The sequence below is a fragment of the Fusarium phalaenopsidis genome (genome assembly GCF_050370095.1).
Source record: "Fusarium phalaenopsidis strain FUZ10S chromosome Unknown contig_32332, whole genome shotgun sequence".
Lineage (NCBI taxonomy): Eukaryota > Fungi > Ascomycota > Sordariomycetes > Hypocreales > Nectriaceae > Fusarium > Fusarium phalaenopsidis.
This window is the reverse complement of record NW_028145391.1, coordinates 174,567-199,881: the sequence shown is the minus strand read 5'-3', so window position 1 is coordinate 199,881 and position 25,315 is coordinate 174,567. Positions and strand designations below refer to the sequence as shown.

Genomic DNA, 25,315 nt, shown 5'->3' with positions numbered 1-25,315 from the left:
AGGCACACGAAGCTTGTTCTTGTACAGATATTACAGGATCTGCTCAGGGCCCGAGACGATGATTAAAGGAGACTTCATCGCTCTCGTCAAAGGGGTTGCTGTCCCAATGTTTCTTCGGCGGCAAAATGGCGATGCTCGGAGAAATGTGTACACGGTTGTTGGATCGAGCTTTGTCGACGACTTGATGAACTTGAGCGAGGAAGTGTTAGGAAAGATGAACTTGAAATGGCGACGGATTGATTTGGTCTGAGGCCGGATGCAAGATGAGAGATCTCTTCTGGCGTGTTTGAGTTTTGTTTCCAACCAGTGTAGCATATAATCTTGCGTGCGAAGACATTGTGTTCAAATCATTAGCCCATTATTAACCTGTATGCCTTGCCTGCTGCCACAGCTGGAGTACGTCATCTCTTTCTGTAGGCAAGCTATAATGATATGTAACAAAGGTCTTAAAAGTGAATACAAACGTCGCAAAGCTCCTTCATTGACGCTTGTTCGAATTGTTGACGTGCGCCACAGGGCTGTTTGCTAGTGAAAATTACTGTTAGGTGTATGCAGCCGGTTTGAGCACATTATTGTTTCTTCGTGACAAACAAGCACTTGGTTTTAGAGCTATTCATCACTGGAGATGTAGGAGGCTGGCCCCGATTGTTGATGTCTGGCACTGCTCGCCAGACGGGAGCTGTTTTCTTTCTTTGACCTTAGCCTCGCTCGCCCACCGAGACCTGGAATCTTCGAAATCCTCTCCATCTTTTCGGGTCACAGATTGCCTTCCGTCATCTGTCACTAACCGCCAAGATGGATACCAAAGACGTGTCGGAGAGTGCCGTGTTCATTGCGTTCATGAACAAGGTCAAAGATGCTGCGGCAAAGGCGCTCCAGAGAAAGGACGAGATGGTAACAGATCACCCTTCTCGGGAGCAAGCCATCGCCGACTACACTATGCAGATGCACGCATCGTCGAGCCGTTCGAAGAAGGATGAGACAAAGGCCTTGGTCACCGCCACCCAGATCCCCCCTTCCTATCTGCCCTGCATCGTCCCCGCCCAAGATCTGGAGCCAATCAAGATTACAGACATGAGACTCGAGACTCATCATCGCGGGAAGAAGGTCACCATGCGCGTGCTCACCCAGCCTGATCGACTGTTAGGCGTCGTAGCTCTCGCAGAGGACGAGCATGGAACGGCGGTGTTGCTGCAGCTCTACCAACTGCCCGACGAAGCCCTGGTTCCACAGGCCGAGATCCTTACACCTGGTATGATCTGCATCGTCAAGGAGCCCTACTACAAGCAGACTACAAAGGGTCGTTACTCTGTGAGAGTTGATCACCTTGGCGACATCATCTGGCTGAACGAGGGCGATGAACGCATTCCTTCGCGATGGAAGAATTCCGCTGCCACTTTGAACAGTGATAGCACGGATATTCGCACACAGGGCAACCATGCTGTGCAGAATCGGAACTGGGCAGTGGCACAGCGACTGTATGACCCCCAGAACTTCCCTCCACGCAGAGCATGATGCTGACCTTGTACCAGGTACTCGACGGCTATCCGAGTGGCAAAGACACCTGAAGAAGAGCAGCTGGCTTCCCTGAACCGTTCCCTGACGAACCTCAAGCTTGGCCGACCTGAGAAGGCGCTGTCGGATGCCGCCCAGGGTCACGATCCCGCTGCCCCAACTGAGAAGTCGCTCTTTCGCGAGGCTCGAGCACTGTACGACCTCAGAGACTTTGATCAGTGCATGGTCAAGCTCCAGCTTCTCGCAGAGTCGTACCCGGACAACAAAGCCGTCCGCTCAGAGATCAAGCGTGTCAAGACCAGACTCAACGAACAGCAGAAGGGCGAGTATTCCTTCAGCCAGATGTACAAGCAGGCGAGAAGGGACCCCCCACTCATCGACTGTGCCGACTTCTCCGCTCCCGTCGAAGTTCGTACATCTCCTGGCCGCGGTCAAGGGCTCTTCACCACCAAGGCTGTCTCTGCTGGAGGCTTGCTTCTCTGTGAGAAGGCATTCGCGTATAGCCATGTCCATGAAGATGACGATTCAACCAATCTTTTGATGAACTTGGAGACACAGCGAATGATTGTTGGTGGCCAGGCAATCCTCTTGTCGCAGATTGTGCAGAAGCTGTTCCACAGCCCAGAGTCGTCTCGTGCGTTCCTGGATCTGCACCATGGAGATTACAAGCCTGTCACAATCTCAGAGTGTGATGGAGCTCCCGTCGTCGATTCGTAAGTTGTATCCCAACGCCACTTGGCCAAACTAATGACAAGTTAGGTTCCTGGTTGAGCGGATCATGACCCTCAATTCCTTCGCCAGTCCCCGAACCAGCCGCGCTTCGTTCAAGATGTCGATCTCCCAGAGCGGCGAAGAAAGGACCTTCGGAACATGCGGAATCTGGCTGCTCGCCTCCAAACTCAACCACTCTTGCGTCGACAACTGCCGCCGCTCTTTCATCGGAGACATGCAGATCATCCGAGCCACAAAGGACCTTCCCGCTGACACGGAGCTTCTATTCGTCTATCGCTCCCCCGAGCCATTGGAATCGTACCAGGATGTTCAGAAGGGTCTTTCTAGCTGGGGTTTCAAGTGTGAATGCGAACTTTGCTTGGAGAGAAAGGCCACGTGCGGCACGGCCCTTCAGAGGCGTCGAGCGATCGACCAGGACTTGAAGCGTCTCCTGAGAAACACCAAGTTCTCCCAAGTCACCAAGGCTCGCCAGCTACTCAACAAACTCGAACAAACCTACGTCGGAAAAGAACCTGACGCCCCTCGACTGGAGCTCTCGCAGCACCGCATTGGGCTCGGCTGCCATCTCGTGGAGATGAACCAGCCAAAGGCGGCCATCGAAATGATTGTCAAGGGTCTGGAAGCGCTGGGATGTATCATCATCGCGTGTCCTCCCGGCAAGACTTCATCCCGGCCTAAGCTTGAAGTGAAGCGATGGGGCATCACGACTTGCCATCTGCCATGGGCTTTCCTTCAGCTCTACCAGGCATATGAGAGCCTTGCTCCTGAGTTGTGCCAGGTTGCTCGGGGGTACCTTGAGGTGTCTTATTGTATTGCCGTCGGGGAAAAGGAAACATGCAAGGACACGGTTCCAGGCTTTTTCTGAAGGGAAACACGCCTTCGTGGCTGACTGATACAGAGCTCAGGCGAGCTTAGGGTCTCGTTTGGGTCGTCACAGAGCAGCATGGGGACTGTTATCAGTGGACTGGAGATTGTGGAAGGCAGATGGACGTAATGCTTGATGATCAAGGCTACATGTAATGATTACCGGTCCTCCCGAGTATCCTCAAAGGTCGTTAGCCTCTTGCTACTATTGACTCTTCAGGTCCCTTTAAATCTAGCATGCTCCCCTCCACCCCGTGACTGAGTCCGAATAAAATAGCTCGTCCCAAGTCAGTATATTTAGAGCCTAACCTCAACCACCTGTCCGCCAGACACAGTCTCAGAACCCCGACCTGCTGTACCAACGTAGACGCTCCGACCATCCTTGCTTAAGGCCGAGCTAGTAGGGCTAGCAAGGACACCTTCCAGAATCGTGATGCGCTCCCCATCCGGAGTAATCTTGACAAGCGAGTTGGTCCAGAGTGCGACATAAGCGTTGCCGTGCTTATCCATGACAAAGTCGTCCGGTGCGGCGGCTGAGCCCGCGGGAAGTTGGGAAATGATTTCGAGATTTCCGATTTTGTTGCCAAACTGATCAATCTTGACGCGTCCAAAGATCCGACGGGCGGTGTTGGTGAAGTAGAGATGGTTCTTGAAGATCTTGATACCATTGACGCCCAGAGGGAATGAAGGGTCAGGGACAGGGGCTAGAAGGTCATCTTGGAAAACATCTTCGGCGGTGCGCTTGATTGTGTCGATTCGTACAATTTTTCCTCTCGTAGAGTCTGCGCCGACGACGATGTGCTGGTGACGGGGAAGGGTGGTGAGGCCATTCACAGGACCGATGTCTGTCCCTTTGATGATGACCTCGACAGAGGCAGCGTCGCCAGCAGCTTTCCCACACTTTTCGAAACTGACAAGTGCAATCTTCATGGATCCATTGTGGAACTGAGCCGTGTCCGCATCGAGGTTACTTCCGGCTACGGCATACACATCTTTGCCGACGGGGGTGATTCCAGTGAGCGCGTTGACACCTCCAATGCTAGCGACAACATGGGCTTTAGGGTTCTTTTGGGAAGGATCCAGCGAGTACATCTGGCCCTGGCTGATGGTGTTGAGAAGGAGGTTTCCGTTGGGCCTCACGGCGAGGTTTTCGACGAACACACCCGGAAGCTCAACCAACTGCCGGACATGGGGCTTGGGGGTGATTGGAGACGCTGAGACGCCAGTGAGGCAAACAGCAAAGATGGTTGAAATTGCGAGGCGCATGGTGAATTTCGTTTGCCGAACTCTTTGCTGGAACAAGATATCTCGATGTTACTGGATGATGCTGTTGTGAGCAAGTCGTTGAACCACCTTGAACTTATACGTCGAGCCTCCCCCCTCGGTCCGCTCCGAGAATTTTGTCCACGGAACACGCTTACGATTCTTCGACTTGGGACCCGGGCCTATCTCCTTGCTTAACTCCGCCATCTACGTTGCACGGTCGAGCCCCCCAAAGTAAAAAAAGGGTTAAGCTTAAGAGCTCAGGCACGAGCTCACCCCACAGCTGCCACGGCGCAACCTCCACGGAGTTGGCACATTAGTCAGGGGCCTTCCGATATGTCAGCTTTCTTCTCTGTGGGTATCTGCATGAACCCGATCTTGTCTCTCGCTCTTGTGTTTGCTATATATTCTTGTCAAAGGTGGGCGGGATTGGCAAACGGGTTTGTGCTCCGTATCAACCTGTTTGAGTGTTGTCCTGCTCCAGAAAATTCTGCGTCAAAACCAGGAAGCGTGTTTGCCCGGTCCCTGCCAACGCAGTATCCAACATGAACAGTATCACCGTTGTGCCTGCTAGGTTTATTTTAGGAGACAGTTGAGTCAATTTAGAAAATGAGGCTACGGGGAGTGTACTTGTGGCTTGTATATAATCAGGCTGTGGGTTTGCTCCCTCTAATTGGCAGTCGTCTCTTGGCAATGTGAATGGCGTTCACATAGGAGCACGATGGTTGGCCACTTCAAGACAGCTGAACTGAAGAATGCCTAACAAGTGGTCAAACAGGCTGCATGTAACGGTGGCTGCAGGAGCTGGCCTCGACACTGCCATAAACCTGCACTCTTAACAATGTACTTTCGCCCTTCTCTGCTTTCCCACTCTTTATTCTTTACCAATTTGCTCTTCTTCAACGACGTTCAAACTCCAAGTCTTGACTAACGGTATGGACCACTCTCAGAGGCCGGCTACCGGCCATGGGCAGCAGCCGACAATGCCACCAGAGAGCAAAACGCACACGGTACCAGACAACAGCGAGCAGGCGCAAGAGGGCCGAGCCAATAATGGGGAACCGTTACCTAGGATACCGTCACCGGACCAGATCCAGCAATCGGCGGAACTTGAGCCATTCATTTTGCCGACCAAGCCAGCAGTTAGCCTCTCGTCCGACACTTGCGTCTCCTCAGGCGGTCCGCGGACTCCCGTCCCGGCAAGAGCCAGGCCTCTCTTCAGAGTTTGGATGCTAGAAACAGCATCTCTACTGCTAAGTTTCTCGTGCTTCATTTGCAAGTCCAAGGCCACGATACCTTCGGCCCTGTCGCTAACGTGTTCGGTCCCCCGACGCAGTAATCATCGCTGTACTTGCCCATTTCGATCAGAAGGGCTTGCCCGACTGGCCTCTCAGCATCACGCTGAATTCTTTCGTCGCCTTCTTCACCACTCTGACCAAAGCAACCTTCATGCTCCCTGTTTCTACTGCCATCAGTCAGATAAAATGGAGTTGGTTCCTTCAAGACCGACCGATTTATGACTTCCATATCCTCGACCAGGCCAGCAGAGGAATACGTGGCTCTTTCATGTTGCTGTGGCGGGCTCACTTCAAGAACTTCATCTCGCTCGGGGCCTTTGTTGTCATTGCGAGTACTCTCACGTCCCCGGTCACGCAGTTGGCTATCAACTACTCCACGAGGGACCGAGAAGTTCCAGGCGATGCCTATGCCAGGGCCATCCGGAAAATCGAGACACCGACTGATGGTTTGAGCCTCGCGACGAGCAAGGCTGTTCAATTGGCAATAGCTTCAGACAATTCCTTATTCAACAACCCAATGCCACCCCTCGAAACCTTCTGCTCGACTGGAAATTGCACATTTGACAAGTACCACACACTGGGAGTCTGCGTAAAGATGGCTAACATATCCTCGCATCTGAAAATCGAGACCGTCAAGCATCTAGAATCAGCGGATATTATTCCACCGCCCCTCGAAATCCTCAAGGTCTTTCAACCTCCTGAAATCAAATTATGGAATGCATCTCTTTCCGATAATTTTTATCTCATGCACCTGGATTCATTCCCTTTATATACCGATATGCTGGCCGGAAACGATACTTTCGGATTCCGTCACGACATGAACTTACTACGAACCAGAATCGCTTCCTTTGCTCTCATTTTTACCACCCCAATCTACAACGACAAAACATTAAAAGAAGACGATCTGATGTCAGAAGCCGGATATTTGAAAAAGGGTGACAGCTTCTGGCACGAGGCTTGGGAGGTCCTGTTCCATCTTTGCGTCCAATCCTATGATACCAAAGTCCAAGTGGGCGTCGACGATACTCGCATGGTCAGCTCGATAGCCATACCCATGGAGCCAAAAGACAGCGCCTTTATGGACATCAACTGTCCACGGTCGTTGTATGGGCCAGAAACACTATGCATTCCAAAGAGCGATGGAACGAGACACTATTTCTAAGAGGCCCAACGCAGGACTCTCCGCGCGCAGGGGCAAAGCCAGAAGCTTTCAGTGCCAATCACTTTTCTATAGAACTTATGGCACTGAGACTAAGAGAAAACCTCACGAGTTGGGTGGCGGCTAACTATGAAGATCCTACGTCAATTCCCATCACTGAGACTCTGACGCCCTCGGACTTTATTCAAAGTCTTTGGAACCTTATACTCTATCACCCGCAGGCGTTGCTTAACCATACCACTCGATACAACAGTCTCAACAACCTTTATCTGAATGTCGCGACTGCTTTATCTTCAGTGTAAGTCAGCGCTTGATTTTAGTCAACTCTCCGAGCCATTACCCCAGCGTCGGTCCGGATCATACGCTGACACTTGGCCGCTGCCTCTGAACTCTAGAATACGCCGAGCCGACCTCGATTACACGGAGCACGGCTTCAACGTTACGGGAAAGGCCTGGACGTCGGAGTCATACGTACAAATCCAATGGGGATGGCTTTCATTTCTGGCGTTTGAGCTTGTTCTTGCAGCTGGCCTCTTAGCCATGACAATCGCCACTCAGAAGAGCAACCAGAAGTCAGACCGAGAGAGCTATGACATGGTTTGTGACCTCAAGGATTCTTCCCTGGCGGCCTTGGTTGCACTTGACAATGACTGTCGGAGCGTGGTGGGGAATGGACTTGGGCCAGTAAGGGAGCTGGAAAAGACCGCAAGGGAGGTACATGTGAGGTTACGAGGGAACAGACTCGTCGTTGTTGATGCGACCCATCACATTCGGGGGGGTTCTGCCTAGGAGCAGGGAGCAAGAGACGGAGGCTAGCACTATATACAGGCGGGATGTATCCAAGAGCACAGTCATTAACAGATGGGAGCATCAACACTCAATGCCGCGAAACACCACAAGAGCCTACTCCCCTCCCTCGCCACGACGACACCGACGACCTGGCTCTGAAGATCCCTTTTTCCCGCCGTTTCACTTAGATTTGACAAAGATCAATAGTAAAGGGAGTAGTAGCATCACGATGTAAGCGCTTGCCACGGCGATTTTGATCAGAATTGGACCCTCTCCACCACCGTACTCTGGAACCGGGATCATCTTCCTTAGGTCCAAAAAATTCTTTTGTTCCATCATCCTCAGCTTTTAGTCAATCAGTAACACCTTCAGCCAACACCCGCTGTAGCTGTAGGCCGCGGAGGCATAGACACTAGGCGGCGGTTTTGCGGGACGCTTCATCGCCTCTTCGCAGTCTGATGAGATGGAATCGCTCTTCTGTTCACAGCATTAGCCAACTGAATGCTAAAAAACAAGAGGAAATTCCATACCGACTGGTCTTTGCACTGCTGGAGGTATTCATTTGAGGCTGTCCAGACGGCCAGTTTGAGCTGCGCTATAGCCAATTCCTCCCCTTTGAAGCAAGAGAGCAGAGCAACGACGGTGACAATCAAGCTGAGGAGCGCCACTACGCAGCCGGTGATTGCGATCGCTTCAACGGAAAGTTTCCTCCTTGGACGATGCGACCCGCCAGGTCCGTTCTCAGCTGCCGTGCCTGAAGTGACACTCGCCGACGCTTCAGCCATGGCAGATAAAGTTGGCAGTGGGAAAGCAGAGCTGGGAACTTTCGTAGCCTAAAACAAGAAACTAATCGATATTTGAGAGGCAACGTAGCAGCGAGCCCATAGGGTCGCCGCAGCGTTTTGGGCGTCGTAGAGAAGACGAGACATTGAATGTTGATCAGTCTCGTGACTTGATTCGTCAGTGGCCTCATCAGTGCATGGTGGCATGTTATCCGAGGCACTGTCAAGAGTGGAAGTCGGCATTTCTGTGCCCCACGAACCCTAGGTCTTACTGAGAGGTCTGGGGCTGGGAAGAATTGGTTCATATGTTCAAGAAATATTCGCAATTTTGCTCCAGGGCCACGCGTCTTTTATGGCTTGGGGAGTTTCAGATGTTCAAACAAAGTAGAGCTGGTCCGCATAATGGTTCGTAAAAGCAGCGGCTTTGCCAAGATACTTCGCTTGCCAGAGCCTGATCTCGAAATTCTTCTTGCAAGTTAAAATGTATAACTTGATATGGCTCAGAGTTCTGCTGGTAGAAGAGAGAATTCTCCTATCAAACCAAATAGTAAACTACGGTATCATCGTTGGCGTGTAAGTCATTGTCTTTTCGTGAGTAACGGTTATCTGCTGTTGTCCAAGACGATGGCCTGAGAGATAAAATCCTTGACGGTTTGGCGAAATGTGCGATATTCATATCCGAGTTCTCTCCCGGCGGTCTCTCCGTCCAGACTCTTACTCTCGTCGATAACCTGTTCTTCCAGCTTGATAACATCCTTCAACTGCGGAAACTCTTTCGCCATCAGCTGAGCTGCTAGTCCATAGGAGAACTTTTCAGGCGCAGTCGGCGTGAATCGCTTTCCTCCAGCATCCTTCACCAGGAGGGCCTGAACATGGGCGGTTGCAAGATCGCGGACATCGATCCAGAACGGGACTCTTGACACAGGGAGAGGAGAGGTTCCTTTCGCGACAGACCAAAGCACCGCATTCGACTCGTTGAGTTTATCAATACCGGCAATTGGATGAACAACAGGCCCAAACGTCATTGGAGGACAAAGAGCAACAATGTCAAGGTGTGGCTTGCGCTCTTCGACAAACTTCCACGCTTCAAGTTCTGCAAACTTCTTGGAGCCTCGGTAGGCAACCACCGCATCACTTGTGGGAGCAACGGCTTCTTCATAAGTGAGTGGATTCCAGTCTTTGCTTGTGTAAGCGTATGGCCCTTTTCGCGCGATGTCGACGACAGAAGCGAATGAGGATGTGATGACCAAGCGGGAGATTGCAGGGTTTGTGGTGCAGGCCTCTAAGATTGCCCGAACGCCGTTGATGGCTGGAATTATCAGTTCCTTTTCATTGTTGGTCGTCTCGTAGGTAAACGGCTAAAGGTCAGTCAGCAGCGTTCGCCTGGCAAAGGCTCATGAAACAACGAACGCTGGCAACGTGTATCACACCATCAACACCTTGGACGGCCTCCTCCAGTCCGCCCGGGTTTTCGAAATCCTGGATCTGAACAAACTCGAGGTTTTCAGCATGCTGAGGGCGGGCCTTTATCATTGCATTTCCCTTCTCTATCGACCTCGTAGCACCACGGACTTTAATGCCGCGTTCTAACAAGGTGTCGACGACATGGGCGCCGATGAAGCCAGTGGCTCCCGTGACGAGGATAAACTTGCTACCGTATATCGTTAGCCAAGTACGAGGGAAGTATTCGTCTGGCACTTACTGGGGTTCCAAAGACATGCTGGGTGATGTTCTATAGAATCTCGAGTGTTGCATCGATTTGAAGCTTTGAGGTCGTTTTAAGGCATCCCAACCCCCACGCATTGGGGGTGGATCTCTTCTCGGAGACTTCTCCGATCCGATCTTTCAAACTAACAACCATTCAGACGTTCATATCGTATGATGATACAAGTTACAATCGTACATCAAACATTTCGTCAGTCTTTTCATCATATGGGCTCACGCCTATCCTTTGTTGAGGTAGCCGTCTAACCAAGCAGTGATCTGAACACAGCCTTCCCTGCTTCAAAGCACATCGTATTTCGGATCGAGTAAATATGATCTCTTCAGCCCGAGGTTCTTCGTCCAATTTCGGTGTCAGCATGCGGACGACATTCTTACTCAGATCGCCCGGAAACGGCTATTAAAGCTTGAACTAAGAACGGAATGACATAATGATGATCGACAACCAAGATGACACTCGCAGTTAAAATTCCAGGCCCATTCCATGCCCACCGACCTCATCTTACACCTCTTTGTGAACCACGATGGGCTATCTATTGCTCAGTGGAGGCACAGTCCTCCTCCACGGCGAGAACGACAAAGTCACTGCTCGAAAAACAGACATTTTGATCCAAGGCGATCGCATCTCCAAAATCGAACCAGAAATCGAACCTCCAAGTGACGCCGACATCATCGACTGCACTGACAAGCTCATATCCCCTGGCTTCATCGACACGCATCACCATGTCTGGCAGGCTCCTCTCAAAGGACTCTTTGCCGATTGCACTTTTTCTCGATACCTAGGAATCAGTGGGTGCTATGTTAAAAGTGACTGAGCACACGCTAAGTTGTTCAGGAACTGTGGCCAGCAAGTACTTCACGGCTGAAGACGGCTTCTGGGGAAATCTAGCCGGGTGTATGGAGGCCATTGATGCGGGCACAACGACGGTGCTCGACCATGCACATCTCAACTGGAGCCGAGAGCACAGTGAGTCTTGATGTCTATTCCCGATGTCACTCTGACCGGTTCAAGGCAAGCATGCCATAGCTGGGACCATTTCCTCGGGAATCCGATCCATCTTCGCGTACACCCCAACAGTTCGCCTTGATCAACACGAGCCACAACTCAAGTTCGATGACAAGCCCGTAGCCGACTGGGTCATGGGCACGTTCGAAGAGCTAGCAAAGTCTAGTCCTTTAAACGATAAGGCCTCTCGAGTCAAGCTAGGATTCGGCTTCGACTACTACTTCCTCCCGAAGGACACAGTTAGAGGGCTGTTCAATAAAGCCCGGTCACTCGGGGCAAGCGTCATCACATCGCACTGCAACATTTTCAAGGGTGACATGTCCATCGGTGTGCCGGCTCTGCTCAAAAAGTATGATCTTCTAGACGACAAGATCGTGTTTGCGCATGGCGGGAGTATCCGACTCCAGGATGCAAAGTTGCTTCACGAAGCAAACGCCTTTGTATCGGTTACGCCCAGTACGGAACAATCCATGGCCGTTGGTCCGTCGGTTTGCTTCCGCGATGACTTGCCTGGAATGGACAAGCTCTGCTCTCTGGGCATCGACTGTCACTGCGCAACCAGCTCCAGCATAGTTAACGAGATGCGTGTGGGCCTGCAGTTTGCTCGCGGCCTCGACAGCAAGCAGCACCTCATGAAAGGCATGCTCCCTGACGATGTGTTCCACAAGGTCGAAGAGGTGTACAATATGGGCACACTCCAAGGCGCGAGAGCGTTGGGCATGGAGCATGACATTGGCAGTATTGCAGTTGGCAAAATAGCCGATCTAACCGTCATCAATGCCATGAGCCCTGCCATGTTTGGAGCAGCCCAGCAGGACCCGATTGGCGCAATCGTATTTCACTCCGGCATCGGAGATATCGACACTGTCATTATAGATGGACGAGTACGTAAGCTTGACGGGAAGTTGCGCTGTGTGAAACAGTTTGAGTGGAAGGATGGGGCGTTTGTCACGGGCGGTAAGGAGTTGACGTGGCCCGAGGTCGCACAAAGGACTTTGAAGATTCAGAAGCGGTTAGCAAAGAAGATCTCGGAGTATGATACTCGAAAGGTAGGAGATCAGGTTGCCAAGATGATCAATGTCAAATAGAACCGGGTTTGTAACCTCCGCGTTACTGTCCAGTTTCGATTCACGAGGGCCTAGTCAGCCATCGTCTATCCGCGCAAAACACGAATACTACGGCCGTACTCCCTAGAGGTATCAATGAGTGACATTCACACTCAGCCTCTAGCTGTGGGATATCCTTGCGATACTCGCATACGCCATAACCATCCAATTCGACCAAGCCAACGCGCCAATCCGCCTGTAAGCCCTCAAATAACCATGGCAGTAGAAAACAACATGAAGCGAGAAGAAAATTGATTATGCTTCCGGGTACTTCTCCCTCCATCGTCTACAATACTCTCCGCCGCCTTCGCCTGATACCGGATCTGCCATCAGTCAGCTACTGCAACACGATGCAGCACAAAATACTCCAAGGAAAGGAAAACTTACAAACGCGGTAAGTGGCAGGCTGCCCTTTGCTTTTTATCCGCAAAACTCGAACGCGTCTGTTGTTTTCATCGCAGCGTGTCGAAACCTCGTATCGAACCCCATCATTGTCATAGGCGACGTCCGGGCCATCTCCCCCCAAAACAATCCGCATCCTCTCGGTAAAATCGTCAAATATCCGCGAAAGAAACAATAGAAGTCGGCTTGTCAGACTGGAAACTGGTCGCTGCGTGATCTGGTCGTGTGTATCTGATTGAGACATCTCTTCTAGAGGCAGCCCGAAAACAACTTGGTCGTGGGCATCCTCCACTCTCTCCACCCTGAGAACCTTGGTGACTTTGGGGGCCCAGTCGCTGGAATACGGCAGGGCGTAGACCACTGGCAACAAAAGAGCCAGCACAGTAATGAACTTCATCTTGAAATTTGTTAGAGGCGGACAAAGTAAAGTCCCAAGGCGAATATGACGAGTAATCAAGAATCCGGCATTCCCGGAGCATTTATACGTATGCGGCCACTCGCAGCAATGCCTCATCCATCAGACTCCGCCCGGCACAGTCATGCGACGAAGGATTCAAGCTTTGGCAAGCATTGGATAACCCGTATAGATTGGTCGATCTCCATCTTACAGGGGTCCAAAGACCAGATAGTGGCGGAGTCGCACCAGGATGACATCTTTTGACAAGCGCGCCGACGACACGCGCATCAAGGAGAGAGTAACAGTGATTCGGCGATAACTGAATTAGGAATCGGCCGGGTCTGTTGGTTGATATATTTCAAGTCACGTACGACCCCTTCGTTTTCTGTCGCCAAGTAATGAATGGCAGCAGAGTTGGGGGAAATACTCAGGATACCAGTGGACGTTAACATGGATGTTGACCCCAAGCCCTGTTTCATCGCTGACAAAAGGGCCCTGTGATGCTGAAAATAGCCAATGAAGGCTAGCAGAAGAACCTGGTACGCACGAACAAATGAGATTGACAGATGGTTTGCAGGGGTGTGAGAAGCGTCACCAACGCCGTCTGCGGCCTCAGCCTTGAGATCAAAGATCCAACTGATACAGAGTTGATAAATGCGAGGGAGCTGTTCTCGATGTTATTCAGCCTCCCAACCGTCGGAGGCCAACGGCCCTCTCTATCTCGCTCTCGGTCAACCCCATGAAGCCATCCAACAACACCAACATAACCCTGCTCAAAATCCGGTCTGGACCGTCTTGGCACACTCGTCACCGTAAGAGCCAAGCCCCTTCCTTCCTTGGCACCGTTTTCCCTTTTCTCTCGCACATTTGTACTGTAATTCCCACAGCCACGGCCATCTTCTCAACGCGCGCCTTGTCCAGCTGGTATTACCCAACAGCTTTCTCGAGTCGGGCACAAGCCACTTGTTCCAGACGCAGACGGATGCATGTTTCATTCCCGTAGTGAGTCACTGTGCGCTTTTGACTGGCTGTTTACGGGGAGGTCTTGAACTATCGGTAGTGGCACACCGTTAGATTCCACTACCCGCCCCAGAATCGACCGAATGTGAACAACCTCACATCGCTGTGCGTTCAAGCCACCGCAAGATCCAACGTGACGGAATCCGGGGTGTCACCAAGCCCGCTTTCTGACGTCTCGCTCGCCAAGGTAGTATCCAGTATAGCTGTGCCGGTATGATCCGTTATGCACCCTGTCCACGTCCTGATGGAGCATATTTCGTCGAACTTCAACCTAAACTAGACTACTGCATATATACAGATTAAGCCTCGATCATAGCTACTGATTTGCCAATCATTGAACACACTCGGGAATGTCACATCTGCATATCTGTGGGGAAGAACTCAACCCATGTAAATTGATCAACGCTGCTCTAGTATACATGCTCAGGAGGGCAACTAGCTATGAGTCGCCCAGGTCGTTCAATAGTTGGGGTACCTCCCTACACGCCTAATTAGACGCTCAAACTGTGTTCGACCTCTGATGATGGCTGTAATGAGCCTCATTCGGCCCTGGCTCCGACTCCAACAGGTGCGCAACTATCTAACTTGACGTTGAAGCTGAAGGGGGAGTCTCTTGTCCGGCCTGGGTATCGGGCTTTTCATCGGCGGCTCCGTCATCTTGTTGAATAGAAAGATTGGTCTCCTCGTGGGCTGCGGGTTCTGCGACTTCCACGGGCTGCACAATGGATGGTTCATCAACTTCATCACCAGACTCATCGCTGACCGAGGACCTTTCCCGCTTCCAAACCTCGGGGTGACTGAGTACGTCGTAAAAGAGTGGCAACCGTTTCAAGAAGCTCTGCAAGTCCTTGTTTGCCTTTTCTTCACTCGATCGTTCGCCTCGGACCAAGCGACGTATCATGGCGTTCTTGAACTCGGACCCAGGATGTTGGGCAAGACTCAGGGTGTAGCGGACACGGGGCACACATGGGCCTGGAACTCTTCTGTGGGTAGGAAAGGCTTCTTGATACATCTTCGCCCATCGATCCATTTTTGAAAGTTGTTTGTCGTAAGAGATGGCGATCATGCGGTCGACAAGTTCTTTGGACACGTGTCGCGGTTTGGCACATACGGAGGGGTCGGGGCAGTTGCATGTGTGAAAATATCTGAGGTGACTTCTATCAGTGGAAGTTAGCAAGAAGACAGTCCCCGGCCAATGTAGCGGTATTTCGAACCTCAGTTTATCCATGTGGATTGAGCCATCTTCACAGCAATGGCCTTTGGTAAGTCCACCGCCGCTGAAAGGGCAGGCAAGTCGATATCCGGGCATCTTGGCGGCTGTTTGGAGGCGAACGAGAGTATTCGACAACACGAGTAGATAATCTGATGGGAAGTGATGGTTAGTGATGGCGGAAGTTAAACGTGTGATGCTGGCGAAGGATGTTGATGCAGAGTCCACGCTGTTTCCCACGCTCAGCAGTTCGAGGAAGGCCGGAAAATCGGCTCCATCCGAGAGAGGAGCTTCAAGGGAAACTGCAGCGCGGGGAAGGAGCCATGCCCGAGCAGAGCCTCAAGTGGATAAGGCGAGTTGGCTGGCACTGGTCACATCCTTGCGTGCAGCTCCAGATGACGCGGTTCGTTTCAACTCTCTCAGCTCTGCCTTGAGCGGCCAAGAAAGCCCTAGTGGCGGCTCATTGTCAATCATAGTCCCGATCAGGGCATGAGAATCGATAGCTGCGATGTATTGACAGCTTCCACGCCGGCCGATGTGACGCTGCTGTACACCTGCCTCAGAAGCCGGGCGAGATGTCGACGAGGCATGCATGCCGGTGCAGTAGTAAGATCCAATAGCGGCATGTCCTCGGCTCCGGGGAACTCGTCCGAGCATGATACACCCTTGTCCGATTCCCCCTCGGAGACTTGAAGCACCCAATAGTGGCCAGTATGTTGTGCTTGGTCTGAGGTGGCTGTGAAGCGAACTGTATTTGGATGTCTCAGTATCTTTGCTCAACCGGCGAGTATGGCGAGGGCGCATAAGATACGTCCCCCGTCTATTCGGTAGTGACTGGCGGACTCATAAAACTCGCCGACCTGCCTTTGTGACCTGCCTTCTTATCATTCATCCCGAGTCCGAAGTTGATGGTTGCCTACACTTGTGCACACCGAGATAGCGTTACACCTAGCACCCACAAAGGATAGAAGAACAAAGAACAAAGAAATGTTAGCAGCTTACTTGGCCATCGGTTGAGGCGCCCTTTCACAGCACGCACTGACTAGAAATGCAGTGCAAATACAACGAGAGCAACCTCAGTGAACATGGTCTCCGCTCCGACACAGCTCTTGCTGCGCCGACTCCTGAAGGCTGGTGGCCCATCGACTGTTCATGGTCGCTTGGCCATGGGCGTCGACGCCCCGACAGTCCACGACCGAGTCGACGAAATGAACGCCCAGCTCAGGGCCCTCGAGGCCCAACTGGACCACAAGGGTCAGGACCCCAAGAATTCTATCCAAGCCATCGAGAACAAGATGAACCAGGATATGAGAGGCAATGCAAGGGGCGGTTAGGCATCGTCTGCGCTTGCAAACAATCTCATTCTCATCTTCAGGGACATGGCGTCAGGGGCGGAGCAACGGTGTTATGCGCGAGTACCGGCTATGCCAACAAACAAAGCGGCACCGGACAAAAGGCTGGCTCGGATCAAAGGAATTAAAAAGGGTGTACAAGGGCTGTGTTGGGTATTGAATCGTTCAAAATCGAGAGGCTTTCTAGGTAATAGAGCAAAGATAGTGTAAACATGATCGTTTCTGTCTACCAAAACATGACCGAGGTTGTCCTCTCGCCATATGGAGGCCATCATCTCTCTATCAACCTCTCTGTAATTCGCAATTGCGTTCAATTTGAAAATTCCGTTACTCGCAATTGCGATGAATGTAAAAGCGATTTGGAATTTACACTCAGCCTGATTCACCCCTCCATGAGTACTAAAGGTGCTGTGAAGGACGCCTCGCCGACCACAGCCTGATTTCGGCAAACACGCAGGTCCGTCGGGTTACGGCGCATTCCGAGACTGACAGGTGGCATACGAATGCGGTTCTGCCTACGGAGTGCCTACCTGCAGCTTTCAAGCCACTGGTGACACGAAACCTGACTTGCCGCCAGCGAGCCACGTATGGTGATATCCTGGCTGCTGAGCCGCACCAGATTGACACAAGCCTCAAGAGATTGGACGCCAGCTACGATAAATCGCCTACTTCATGCTTGTGGCTGGAGTGAGCCTACATCCACGTCTACGTCGGGCGTTGCCAACAGTTCTTGGCGACGTGCATGAATCCCGTGCATCAAGGGGGTCGATACACTTCATAACCGTTGTCACGGTTCACCTATCAACGCTTTTCCAATGGTAATCATGTGCCCGATGATAGGAAGAAAACGAACCTCTTGTCCAGGGGCCTGGACTACGCACGAGATGAGGCGCTGTAACTCTCTGCTTACGGAAAAATAGCCTCGAGCAACTTGTCAGGGGCATTCGCAGACTGACCCTGTTTTCAACACTTGTCTCTTAGACATGTGCAAGTCAAGTAAACAAAAGATGATTATTCCCAGAACCCCAAGTAACGGAGAGTGTATAGGGACAAAAAAAGATACGACTAGCAAAAAAAATACGTGTTTATATAGGAAAAGCCCGATGCGGGGGTCGAACCCGCAACCTTGAGATCGCGTACTCATTTGCACTTAGATGCGCAAGATAAGAGTCTCACGCTCTACCGATTGAGCTAACCGGGCCCAATCTGTTTTTGCACGACGGCTTCGAGATTGGTGTCAAGACTGTGTCGCTGTATGATGCTTGCACGGATTGCCTCTGCTGTATCTCTCCGGCCTCGACTTGGCGGTTTGGTGCACTCAAGCAAAGCTAGACAGCTCCTTCACGAATACCCAACAAGGAAATTAAGGCTGTGATAAGTCAAGTATTAATTTCGCTTCAAAATCATTGATACAAGGAACCTAACCCTCCGTATAGGTAACCTCTCAATACACCATTTCACGTCACCATTCCCATCACCTTTGAAAACGGCCTGCCAAGATTCCAGACAATTTTCAGCCACCTTGAACGGCCAGCTACACCTAATGCTCAGCATTGGCATATCCTCCATCATTTCATAGTTAAAGTATCCGACGTGAGAGCTGCTGGTATTGTACAGGGCCAAGAACCTTAGTTTGGGCATTTGGCGTACTGCTCCGACTGCCATGTTAATCAAGTGCTGTCTAGTCCAGGCAGCTCATCCCAATTCTAACACAATGGCTATCCTCTATTCATCCAAGCCAACTCGTTCCTATCCGCCGTTGAAAAGTCCGTACTATGAACCTTGTTCCCCTGCCCCTGGGACAACAACCGACCGGGGTGGAAAATAAGAATCGCCACCATGACGCCAAGCATCAGCGACGCATCCATCACATACAACATAGCTTCGTTCTCACTGATGAAGCCATGAAAACCTTGGACAAACTCGATGGCCCTGACAAGGTTGCGTATCCAGATGGCGATGACGGAAACACCCAGCATCCAGACGTAGGGCTTCCAAATCCCAGCGAACAGAGTCTCCCGACAAGCCTTGTTGTAGAACCTGAAAACCAGGTAAAAGTATATCGCCAACACAAAGAGTTGGAACAATAGGCCTCCCAGGACGACTTTGTCTCCGATCTTCATGATCTTGATGTTGCCCGTGACTTGTACCAGTGACCCTCCAATCTGTGTGCAGAATGCGATAATATCGGTCAGGATAAATAGGGACGTCGGACTGCATTTTCGTTTTGGCTGCCCAAGGAGGACTTGTTTATATCTGCCGAGTGTGACGTAAAGGGTGGCGCATACGAAAACGGGGGCAACGAGGATGAGCATGAGCTGAAGCATGAAGGGCTTGGGCGAGTTTGGGTTGCTGCCGGCCCAGGCTCTGCCATAGTAACCGAATGTTTCACCTGCAGATAATCAGAGACGGTTTTGCCGTGTTAGTGGACCAAGACTTACAGATGCCACCCAGCACCATCGGGATGAAGTAATTGGTCTTGTAACGTCTGACGCCGGCGATATGAATTATCGTAACAACGGCAAAGAGGGCCATGAAGATGAAACCAGCCGCCCTTGATGGGGTATAAGGGTAGTAAAGGACCTTGCCATCTTCAAACTGAACGAGACCCATCTTGCCGTTGTTTCTGATCCAGATCAATGAGAAGGTCTTGGCTGGCAAAAGAGCACAAGGAAAGTCTCCCAACAGGGCGACGCGCCGGGGTTTTATTCCGCAAGTGGCATATGTCATCGGTGCTATTTTGAACGAAATTGGCCTCGAAACAGCCAATAGTCTATTTTACGGGTTTGATACGTTTAATGTTGTTACAAGTGAAGCGCAGGGACCCTGAATTGCATGTCAGGCAGAACGTGATTGGCAACACTGGGAACTTGAGATACGAAAATTAAGAATACGAAAGCGAAAATTATTCCATCGCCTAGTGCCTGGACCTGTGCTGGTGGAACATGGGCGTCGCAATAGCTGTTAATCTTTGATTGGGTTGATGCCTCACTTCGCGTTGTGCTTTCATTCTCGTTGTCGGATTGGCTGGGATTTGAAGACCAGACAGACGAGAGGCGAAGACTAGAATGGTGTTGTACATGAATATTCAAGGTATATTCAAATACCTATGAAGAATTTTGAACATTCTCCTCACTTAAGCGCCTAAGAGTCATCTTAACCCTGGAGTACAATACGCGGTTTTTAAAAGACGGTTGTTCAGCATTTTCCTTGGGGCATTTCGGTATTCAACTACTGAGTCCCTTGTCTCAGATACCTAATCACCTAACATCATGGTTATGGACTTACGGTCCGGGAGCAGTTCTACTTCCGAGGGTTTTCTTTTCCCCGCCTTGCGCGATTACCCATCACATCCCGTTTCGACGCCGATCTCGGCAACTATAAACACTCACCGAATTCAACATGACGCTGCGACTTCGAATTGCCACAGATAACGACCTTGACGCTGTTGCTGACGTTGCAACGGCGTCATTCAATCCAGAAACAGATGCCATCTCGGCCCATCTCTTCCCTCCTCACCTGAAGCCCGAGGGCGAGGCTTATGCCCATGCAGCAAGACCGTGGAGACTTGCGCGAAAAACTGATAGATTTCATTCCAAACGAACTATCTTGATAGTCGCGGTTGATGAGGCACTATCCGGTAAAGTCGTAGGCTTCGCACTATGGGAGAAGCCAGTACGGGGCGAGGAACATGGGAAGCCAGAGCCTGCACCCATCAAACCTCCATGCGCAACGCTCGACCATGCTGCCTTTAACGAAATGAAGAGAGTTCTTGGCGAAGATCACTCGAAGCGATTTGGAGAAAAGGGATCTCACAACGTGTGGCGTGAGTTCTCAATTTCCCAACCTCCGGCCCAGCGTAAACTAACTGACCATTATAGATCTCGAAATGCTTGGAGTTGACCCCAGCCAACAACGAAGAGGCATTGGTAAAATGCTTTTACAAGGGGCCTTTGAAGAAGCCGACAAGTTTGGGGAAGAATGTTACCTGGTTGCTACGCCCGCGGGACTTCCGCTATATCGAGGGGCTGGATTTGAGGAGGTTGGTGTGCTGAAGTTGTTTGGTGTTCCGCATACATCAATGATCAGGAAGAGCCAGAGGATCAAACCTTTGGATACCTAGTTGAGAGGGACTGGTGGTGAATCGGGGACGAAATTTAAACAAATGCAGAGAACGGTGCATTCATGCGGGAGAACAAGAGGCAGAAATACATTTCGAACCCTTGTAGTGACTAAAACCAAACCCCATGTTCTTTTCCTTTACCCTTTCATAAACACCTGCCCTCAGTATCCCTCCTTGCGGTTGACCTTGTTAATCAGATCCTCCCTCCCTTGACTCAACCTCTCCAGATTCAACCTGAAAATATCCAAAAGTCTATAGTAATACGCCGCCGACGCAGCACTGATGTGAGGAGTAATGGTGATGTTCTTGGCGCTCCAGAGAGGATGGCCATCAGGCAGAGGCTCTGGATCTGTGACATCCAACGCAGCACCTCGGATAACACCCGTGTTGAGTGCCTCGATCAAATCGTCAGTGTTGACGATGGGTCCGCGTGCAATGTTGGTGACAAACGTCCTCTTCTTGCTGAGGACTTGAAACTCGGGCTTGGCGATCAGGTTCTTTGTCTTTGCTGTGAGGGGCGTGGCGATGACGAGGAGATCGAGGTCAGAGCCCAGGAAAGCATGGATGTCCTCCTTGGAGCCGCCAGAAAACCACTTGCTGGGGAATGCGCCCTCGGGGTCACCAAGTCCTTCGGGTGAGTACGAGTCGTCCCTGCGCGACTCGGGAGTTGGACGGGGGTGGAGGGTGTAGGCATGGACGTCCATGCCCAGGGCCTTGGCCACGCGGGCGGTCTGACGGCCAATGCTACCGTAGCCCAGAATGCCTCTTCGAGATAGTTAGTTCAGCTCAGTGGATAGGGGGGGTTTGTCATACATCCGCTTGCCGACAGTATCTTCGGCATCTTCAGGGTTCTGGTGGAGCCTCTTCCACTTGGCCTCCTCCTGGAGCTTCCAATAATCCTTGACTGCGAGTGATGTGAGTCCAAAGTCTGGAAAGCCAAGGTTATAATATGCTTACGGTGATGCTGGAACGTCAGGAAAGTGCTGACGATCCACTCAGCGATCTGAGGCCTGCCGGAGATCAGTTTCCGTCAAAGTGCTGCAATTGAGGGTCGCTTACCCGTGAACTCCATTGGCAGTGGAAAATGGGATATTCGTCCCCGAAAAGAGGGGCCTATCAACAATATGGTTCGCGCCCGCACTGGTCAACTGAACATATTGAAGATGAGGCGCCTGTTCCCTGGTGGGAAGAATGGTGGCAGTCAACAGCACAGTCGTATCCTTCCACTCTTCCTCCTTGAAATCCGGGTCGAGAGGAGCACCCCATGGCTGAAGACGAGTTACAATCTTGAGATCGGGAAACTGCTCCTGAATGCGGTCGAGCTGCGACTGCGGCGCGGGCACAGTCGTGAAGATGACGGCCTTGTGGCCCTTGAGGGTCTTGTTGGTGAGGGTCTTGATAAGCGTCATGGTCGCGGATCTGGACAGATGAGAGATCGAATCTAGATCAACCGGGTTCAATGCGGCCTTTGAGTGAGATCAAGTCGGCAGTGGGAGCCGAGTATAGGCGTCTTGGGGATGACAAATCCGTAGTCGTGATGGAGGCTTCAAGTGTCGTCAAGGTGGGGCAATCTGACGTCTTTGGGGGATGTTGAACAGCGAGTGGATGAGTCAGATGGGGAAGATGTGTCTTGAGGATGGATAGTGCAGATGTTGCCATTATAGCCCAGAGCGACTTATCGGGGGAAACATGTTTGTCGATGGATTGGGTCGGAGGAGGGTTGGTCGGGACGGGCTTCAGAAATGGGCCCGCAGCCGGTGAGTTGTGGGAGAACAGGTCGGCATAACGTGCTCGTAGACGATCGGGACTAATTCTGTATGAGTATCGTTAGCATTGGTATCTTGATTGCTTATCGGTTGTAACCATCTTGTTGCCTATCACAAGCTATCAGTAACCGGAGTCGGCAGCAAGTGGGGGAGAGTCAAAGCATGGTCACGTTGCTGGACAGGGAGTTAAGTGCGATTGGACCATTGATTTCACTGCATACTACTCCAGTTGAGAACATACAACCTCCGAAACGATACCCTTGCCATCTTCCACAAGTTCATCATGGCCTTATATCCAGAAGGCGATCCAAATGAACGGGTTGGTACTGCATCTCGTCCAACAACGATGAGGGTAGAGGCGTAGGGTAGCCAAGAATAAACAACAACAATTCGCCGCAAATCAACATTGACTTAAAGGACAGGAGGGTGACTTCTTTGGCCTTGGTCCGTATCTATCTGTGTTATTGTCAATACTGCATGTTGGGCGACAAGATCAGAAGACTTGCCAAACAAAAAGAAAATGCTAATGTTCCTCGGGCATCCTAACACTTAGGATGGCCTGAATTTGGGATTGAGATGCTAATATTTTATGCACCTTATGCCGTTTTATGCAGCTAAACTTTCATGGTGAATCATGGCGACTGTTATCTTATCGCTCTGATGCATCCGAGTCCACCTCAGCCTTATCGCTTTCTCGTGGCTGTGCAGCACCAGGCGCCCTCCGAACAGCCTACGCTAGCAACTCTCCCAGGCCTCTTCCAGCGACTCGCCGCCGAAACGTAACCACCTGAACCGCTAAACGTCCCTGCTGGTGGTGGCTGAGCCCTCAGCTCCCATTTCCAACGGAGATGACTTCACGCTTTTGGGCGCTGCCTGGCCACTCACACAGCCCGACGCTATAATATCTGAACGCCAAAGGACGCCTTGGGGTCAGCCACCGACAGTCACGATGGCTTCAAAACTGGCCTCTTTTCTCCCCATGAGGAGCGATTCACCCCTTTCCCTTCATCAACCGTGACTTTGGATTATTCTTCCAGCATCATATTTCTCGATCCCCGCATTCTATGGCCTCCTTGTCATCCATGTCAACGACTCCTCCTCCACACGAGTCGGATCTTCCAGTTCCGACGTACTCTGCCACCGACGATGGCGACCTCCTGAATAGAATCGAGCGCGCGTCCGCCGTCGAGTTTCCCATCCTCCATTCGCCCATCGCGAAAACTACAAATCTCCAGCGCCTGACTTCTGATTCGGACTGGACGAGTTACCACGAAGCGTATCGTCTCGAGAGGGATATCGTCGACTCCTTCTTCACCTCGATCGAAAACGGCCACGATGATCTTGTTGCCGAGTTTATATCGCGCGGATGGGTTTCTCCAGATACGACGAGTCGCGTTCACGAGACTCCCCTCCTCGCTGCTGTGCGCGCAGGCAGAACGCCCATGGTGAGCCGGCTTGTCGCACTCGGCGCAACAGTCAATGCCTTTGGACGCCCTGATACCTCGAAAACCCTGAGCGATGACGAACGACCCGAGCGAACACCGTTGATGCTTGCCGCCGAACGAGGTCACTTGGCATTGGTCAAGGTTCTAATGAAGGACTACGGAGCCGATGATAGCTTGATCGCGCCCGATGGTGCTATCGCTCTTCGTTTAGCTGCCATCAACGGTCATCGCGAGATCGTCGACTTCCTCCCCGCTCGTCGCGGTGGCGCGTGGCTCCGTTGGAAGACAGCGCATCACAAACAGATGGAGCGGATTCGTCGCGCATGGAATCGTCTCGGTCACTTCCTTAAAGTCCTCTTCTGGGATTGCCCCGTTCTTCTCGTGTACGAACTACCCAAGGAAGTCGGCAAGGGGATATGGAAACGCCGACATCGGATGGCTGCCGCTTGCAAGCGGATGGCGAAAGAACTGCCTGCCAAGATCGTGAAGGAGGTTGTTGAACTGCCTGGCAATATCAAGCGCTGCGGCAAGGCTGTCTGGAAGGGCATCAAGGAGATCCCACCCATTCTGAAGGCCATCGCCGTCGCTATCTGGAAGACGATCAAGAAGATCCCTGGCGCCGTCATGGTTTTTCTCAAATGGATCGGTCGAGGCTTCAAGCGCATAGGCGAGGCCATCATCGACGTCTTTTCACGCCTCCTCTCCCTCCTACACACAGCCATCATGGCCGTCGTATCCTTTTTCAGCAACATTACGCTACAGGATATCTGGGATGGCTTCTGCTTCCTTGCCCGCGCCATCTTTGTCGACGCGCCCAAGGCCATTGGCGCGTTCATCATGTCATTCGGTCAGATGACTTACGACATGCTCAAGGCGCTGTTTGGTACCTTGGGTAAGTGCATTTGGTATATGGGCGCTGGCATTCTGTGGTTGATCCAGTATATTCCGCACCGGATCTGGACCATGATTGAGGCCATGGGTACGTCCATAGTGCGGGCTTACCAGGAAATGATGTCGTATCTGAACCCCAAGCGGATGTAAGGGTCAGGCAGGTGGTGACAGGTCAGAAAGCAACAAGGCCAAGGAGGAACACGGCCTGGGAGTTGGAGTGGCTTGGTTGGGACGTGATTGTTTGTTGGCGTTGGTGGACATGTTTTTCACAGTCGAGATACCCGAACATTCTCTTTGTTAGTAGACGGAAACCGTGTACATAGCAATACAACAGCACTAATTCTTATCAGCAACTGCACTTCACGCCTCCATTGCATCTTTCTTTCTAAGATCCACGCCAAGTCTTTGACGGATAAACGGCGCCCTTTAGGGGCTTCAACGTTCAAGCCACCAACCCATCAACGCCTTAAATC

General features: G+C 51.6%; 8 protein-coding genes and 1 non-coding gene across 9 annotated transcripts; 4 read left to right on the top strand and 5 right to left on the bottom strand.

The window, feature by feature from the left end:
* Positions 1–795: 795 nt before the first annotated feature.
* On the top strand, positions 796–3,112 carry LRP88_13080 (uncharacterized protein; the record flags this gene model as incomplete). The annotated part of the gene is made up of 3 exons (XM_083249461.1): positions 796–1,478; positions 1,533–2,228; positions 2,317–3,112. 3 exons carry the CDS (start codon positions 796–798, stop codon positions 3,110–3,112), a joined length of 2,175 nt encoding a protein of 724 aa, XP_083093795.1.
* Positions 3,113–3,408: 296 nt separating this feature from the next.
* LRP88_13079 (SMP-30/gluconolactonase/LRE family protein) lies at positions 3,409–4,377 on the bottom strand (the record flags this gene model as incomplete). Its single annotated transcript, XM_083249460.1, has 1 exon — positions 3,409–4,377. One exon carries the CDS (start codon positions 4,375–4,377, stop codon positions 3,409–3,411), a length of 969 nt encoding a protein of 322 aa, XP_083093794.1.
* Positions 4,378–9,004: 4,627 nt separating this feature from the next.
* LRP88_13078 (NAD dependent epimerase/dehydratase) lies at positions 9,005–10,121 on the bottom strand (the record flags this gene model as incomplete). Its single annotated transcript, XM_083249459.1, has 3 exons — positions 9,005–9,760; positions 9,813–10,053; positions 10,105–10,121. The coding sequence occupies 3 exons, from the start codon at positions 10,119–10,121 to the stop codon at positions 9,005–9,007; spliced, it is 1,014 nt and encodes a 337-aa protein (XP_083093793.1).
* A 527-nt stretch (positions 10,122–10,648) lies between these two features.
* LRP88_13077 (uncharacterized protein) lies at positions 10,649–12,218 on the top strand (the record flags this gene model as incomplete). The annotated part of the gene is made up of 3 exons (XM_083249458.1): positions 10,649–10,849; positions 10,908–11,091; positions 11,152–12,218. The coding sequence occupies 3 exons, from the start codon at positions 10,649–10,651 to the stop codon at positions 12,216–12,218; spliced, it is 1,452 nt and encodes a 483-aa protein (XP_083093792.1).
* A 4,132-nt stretch (positions 12,219–16,350) lies between these two features.
* Positions 16,351–16,599, top strand: LRP88_13076 (uncharacterized protein; the record flags this gene model as incomplete). The annotated part of the gene is made up of 1 exon (XM_083249457.1): positions 16,351–16,599. The coding sequence occupies one exon, from the start codon at positions 16,351–16,353 to the stop codon at positions 16,597–16,599; it is 249 nt and encodes an 82-aa protein (XP_083093791.1).
* Positions 16,600–17,714: 1,115 nt separating this feature from the next.
* On the bottom strand, positions 17,715–17,818 carry LRP88_13075. The gene has a single exon. It is a non-coding gene; the product is annotated as a tRNA-Lys (tRNA).
* A 517-nt stretch (positions 17,819–18,335) lies between these two features.
* LRP88_13074 (RTA1 domain-containing protein) lies at positions 18,336–19,230 on the bottom strand (the record flags this gene model as incomplete). The annotated part of the gene is made up of 2 exons (XM_083249456.1): positions 18,336–19,009; positions 19,059–19,230. The coding sequence occupies 2 exons, from the start codon at positions 19,228–19,230 to the stop codon at positions 18,336–18,338; spliced, it is 846 nt and encodes a 281-aa protein (XP_083093790.1).
* A 1,671-nt stretch (positions 19,231–20,901) lies between these two features.
* LRP88_13073 (D-isomer specific 2-hydroxyacid dehydrogenase family protein) lies at positions 20,902–22,149 on the bottom strand (the record flags this gene model as incomplete). The annotated part of the gene is made up of 3 exons (XM_083249455.1): positions 20,902–21,503; positions 21,554–21,750; positions 21,800–22,149. 3 exons carry the CDS (start codon positions 22,147–22,149, stop codon positions 20,902–20,904), a joined length of 1,149 nt encoding a protein of 382 aa, XP_083093789.1.
* Positions 22,150–23,570: 1,421 nt separating this feature from the next.
* On the top strand, positions 23,571–24,992 carry LRP88_13072 (uncharacterized protein; the record flags this gene model as incomplete). The annotated part of the gene is made up of 1 exon (XM_083249454.1): positions 23,571–24,992. One exon carries the CDS (start codon positions 23,571–23,573, stop codon positions 24,990–24,992), a length of 1,422 nt encoding a protein of 473 aa, XP_083093788.1.
* Between the last annotated feature and the right edge of the window lie 323 nt (positions 24,993–25,315).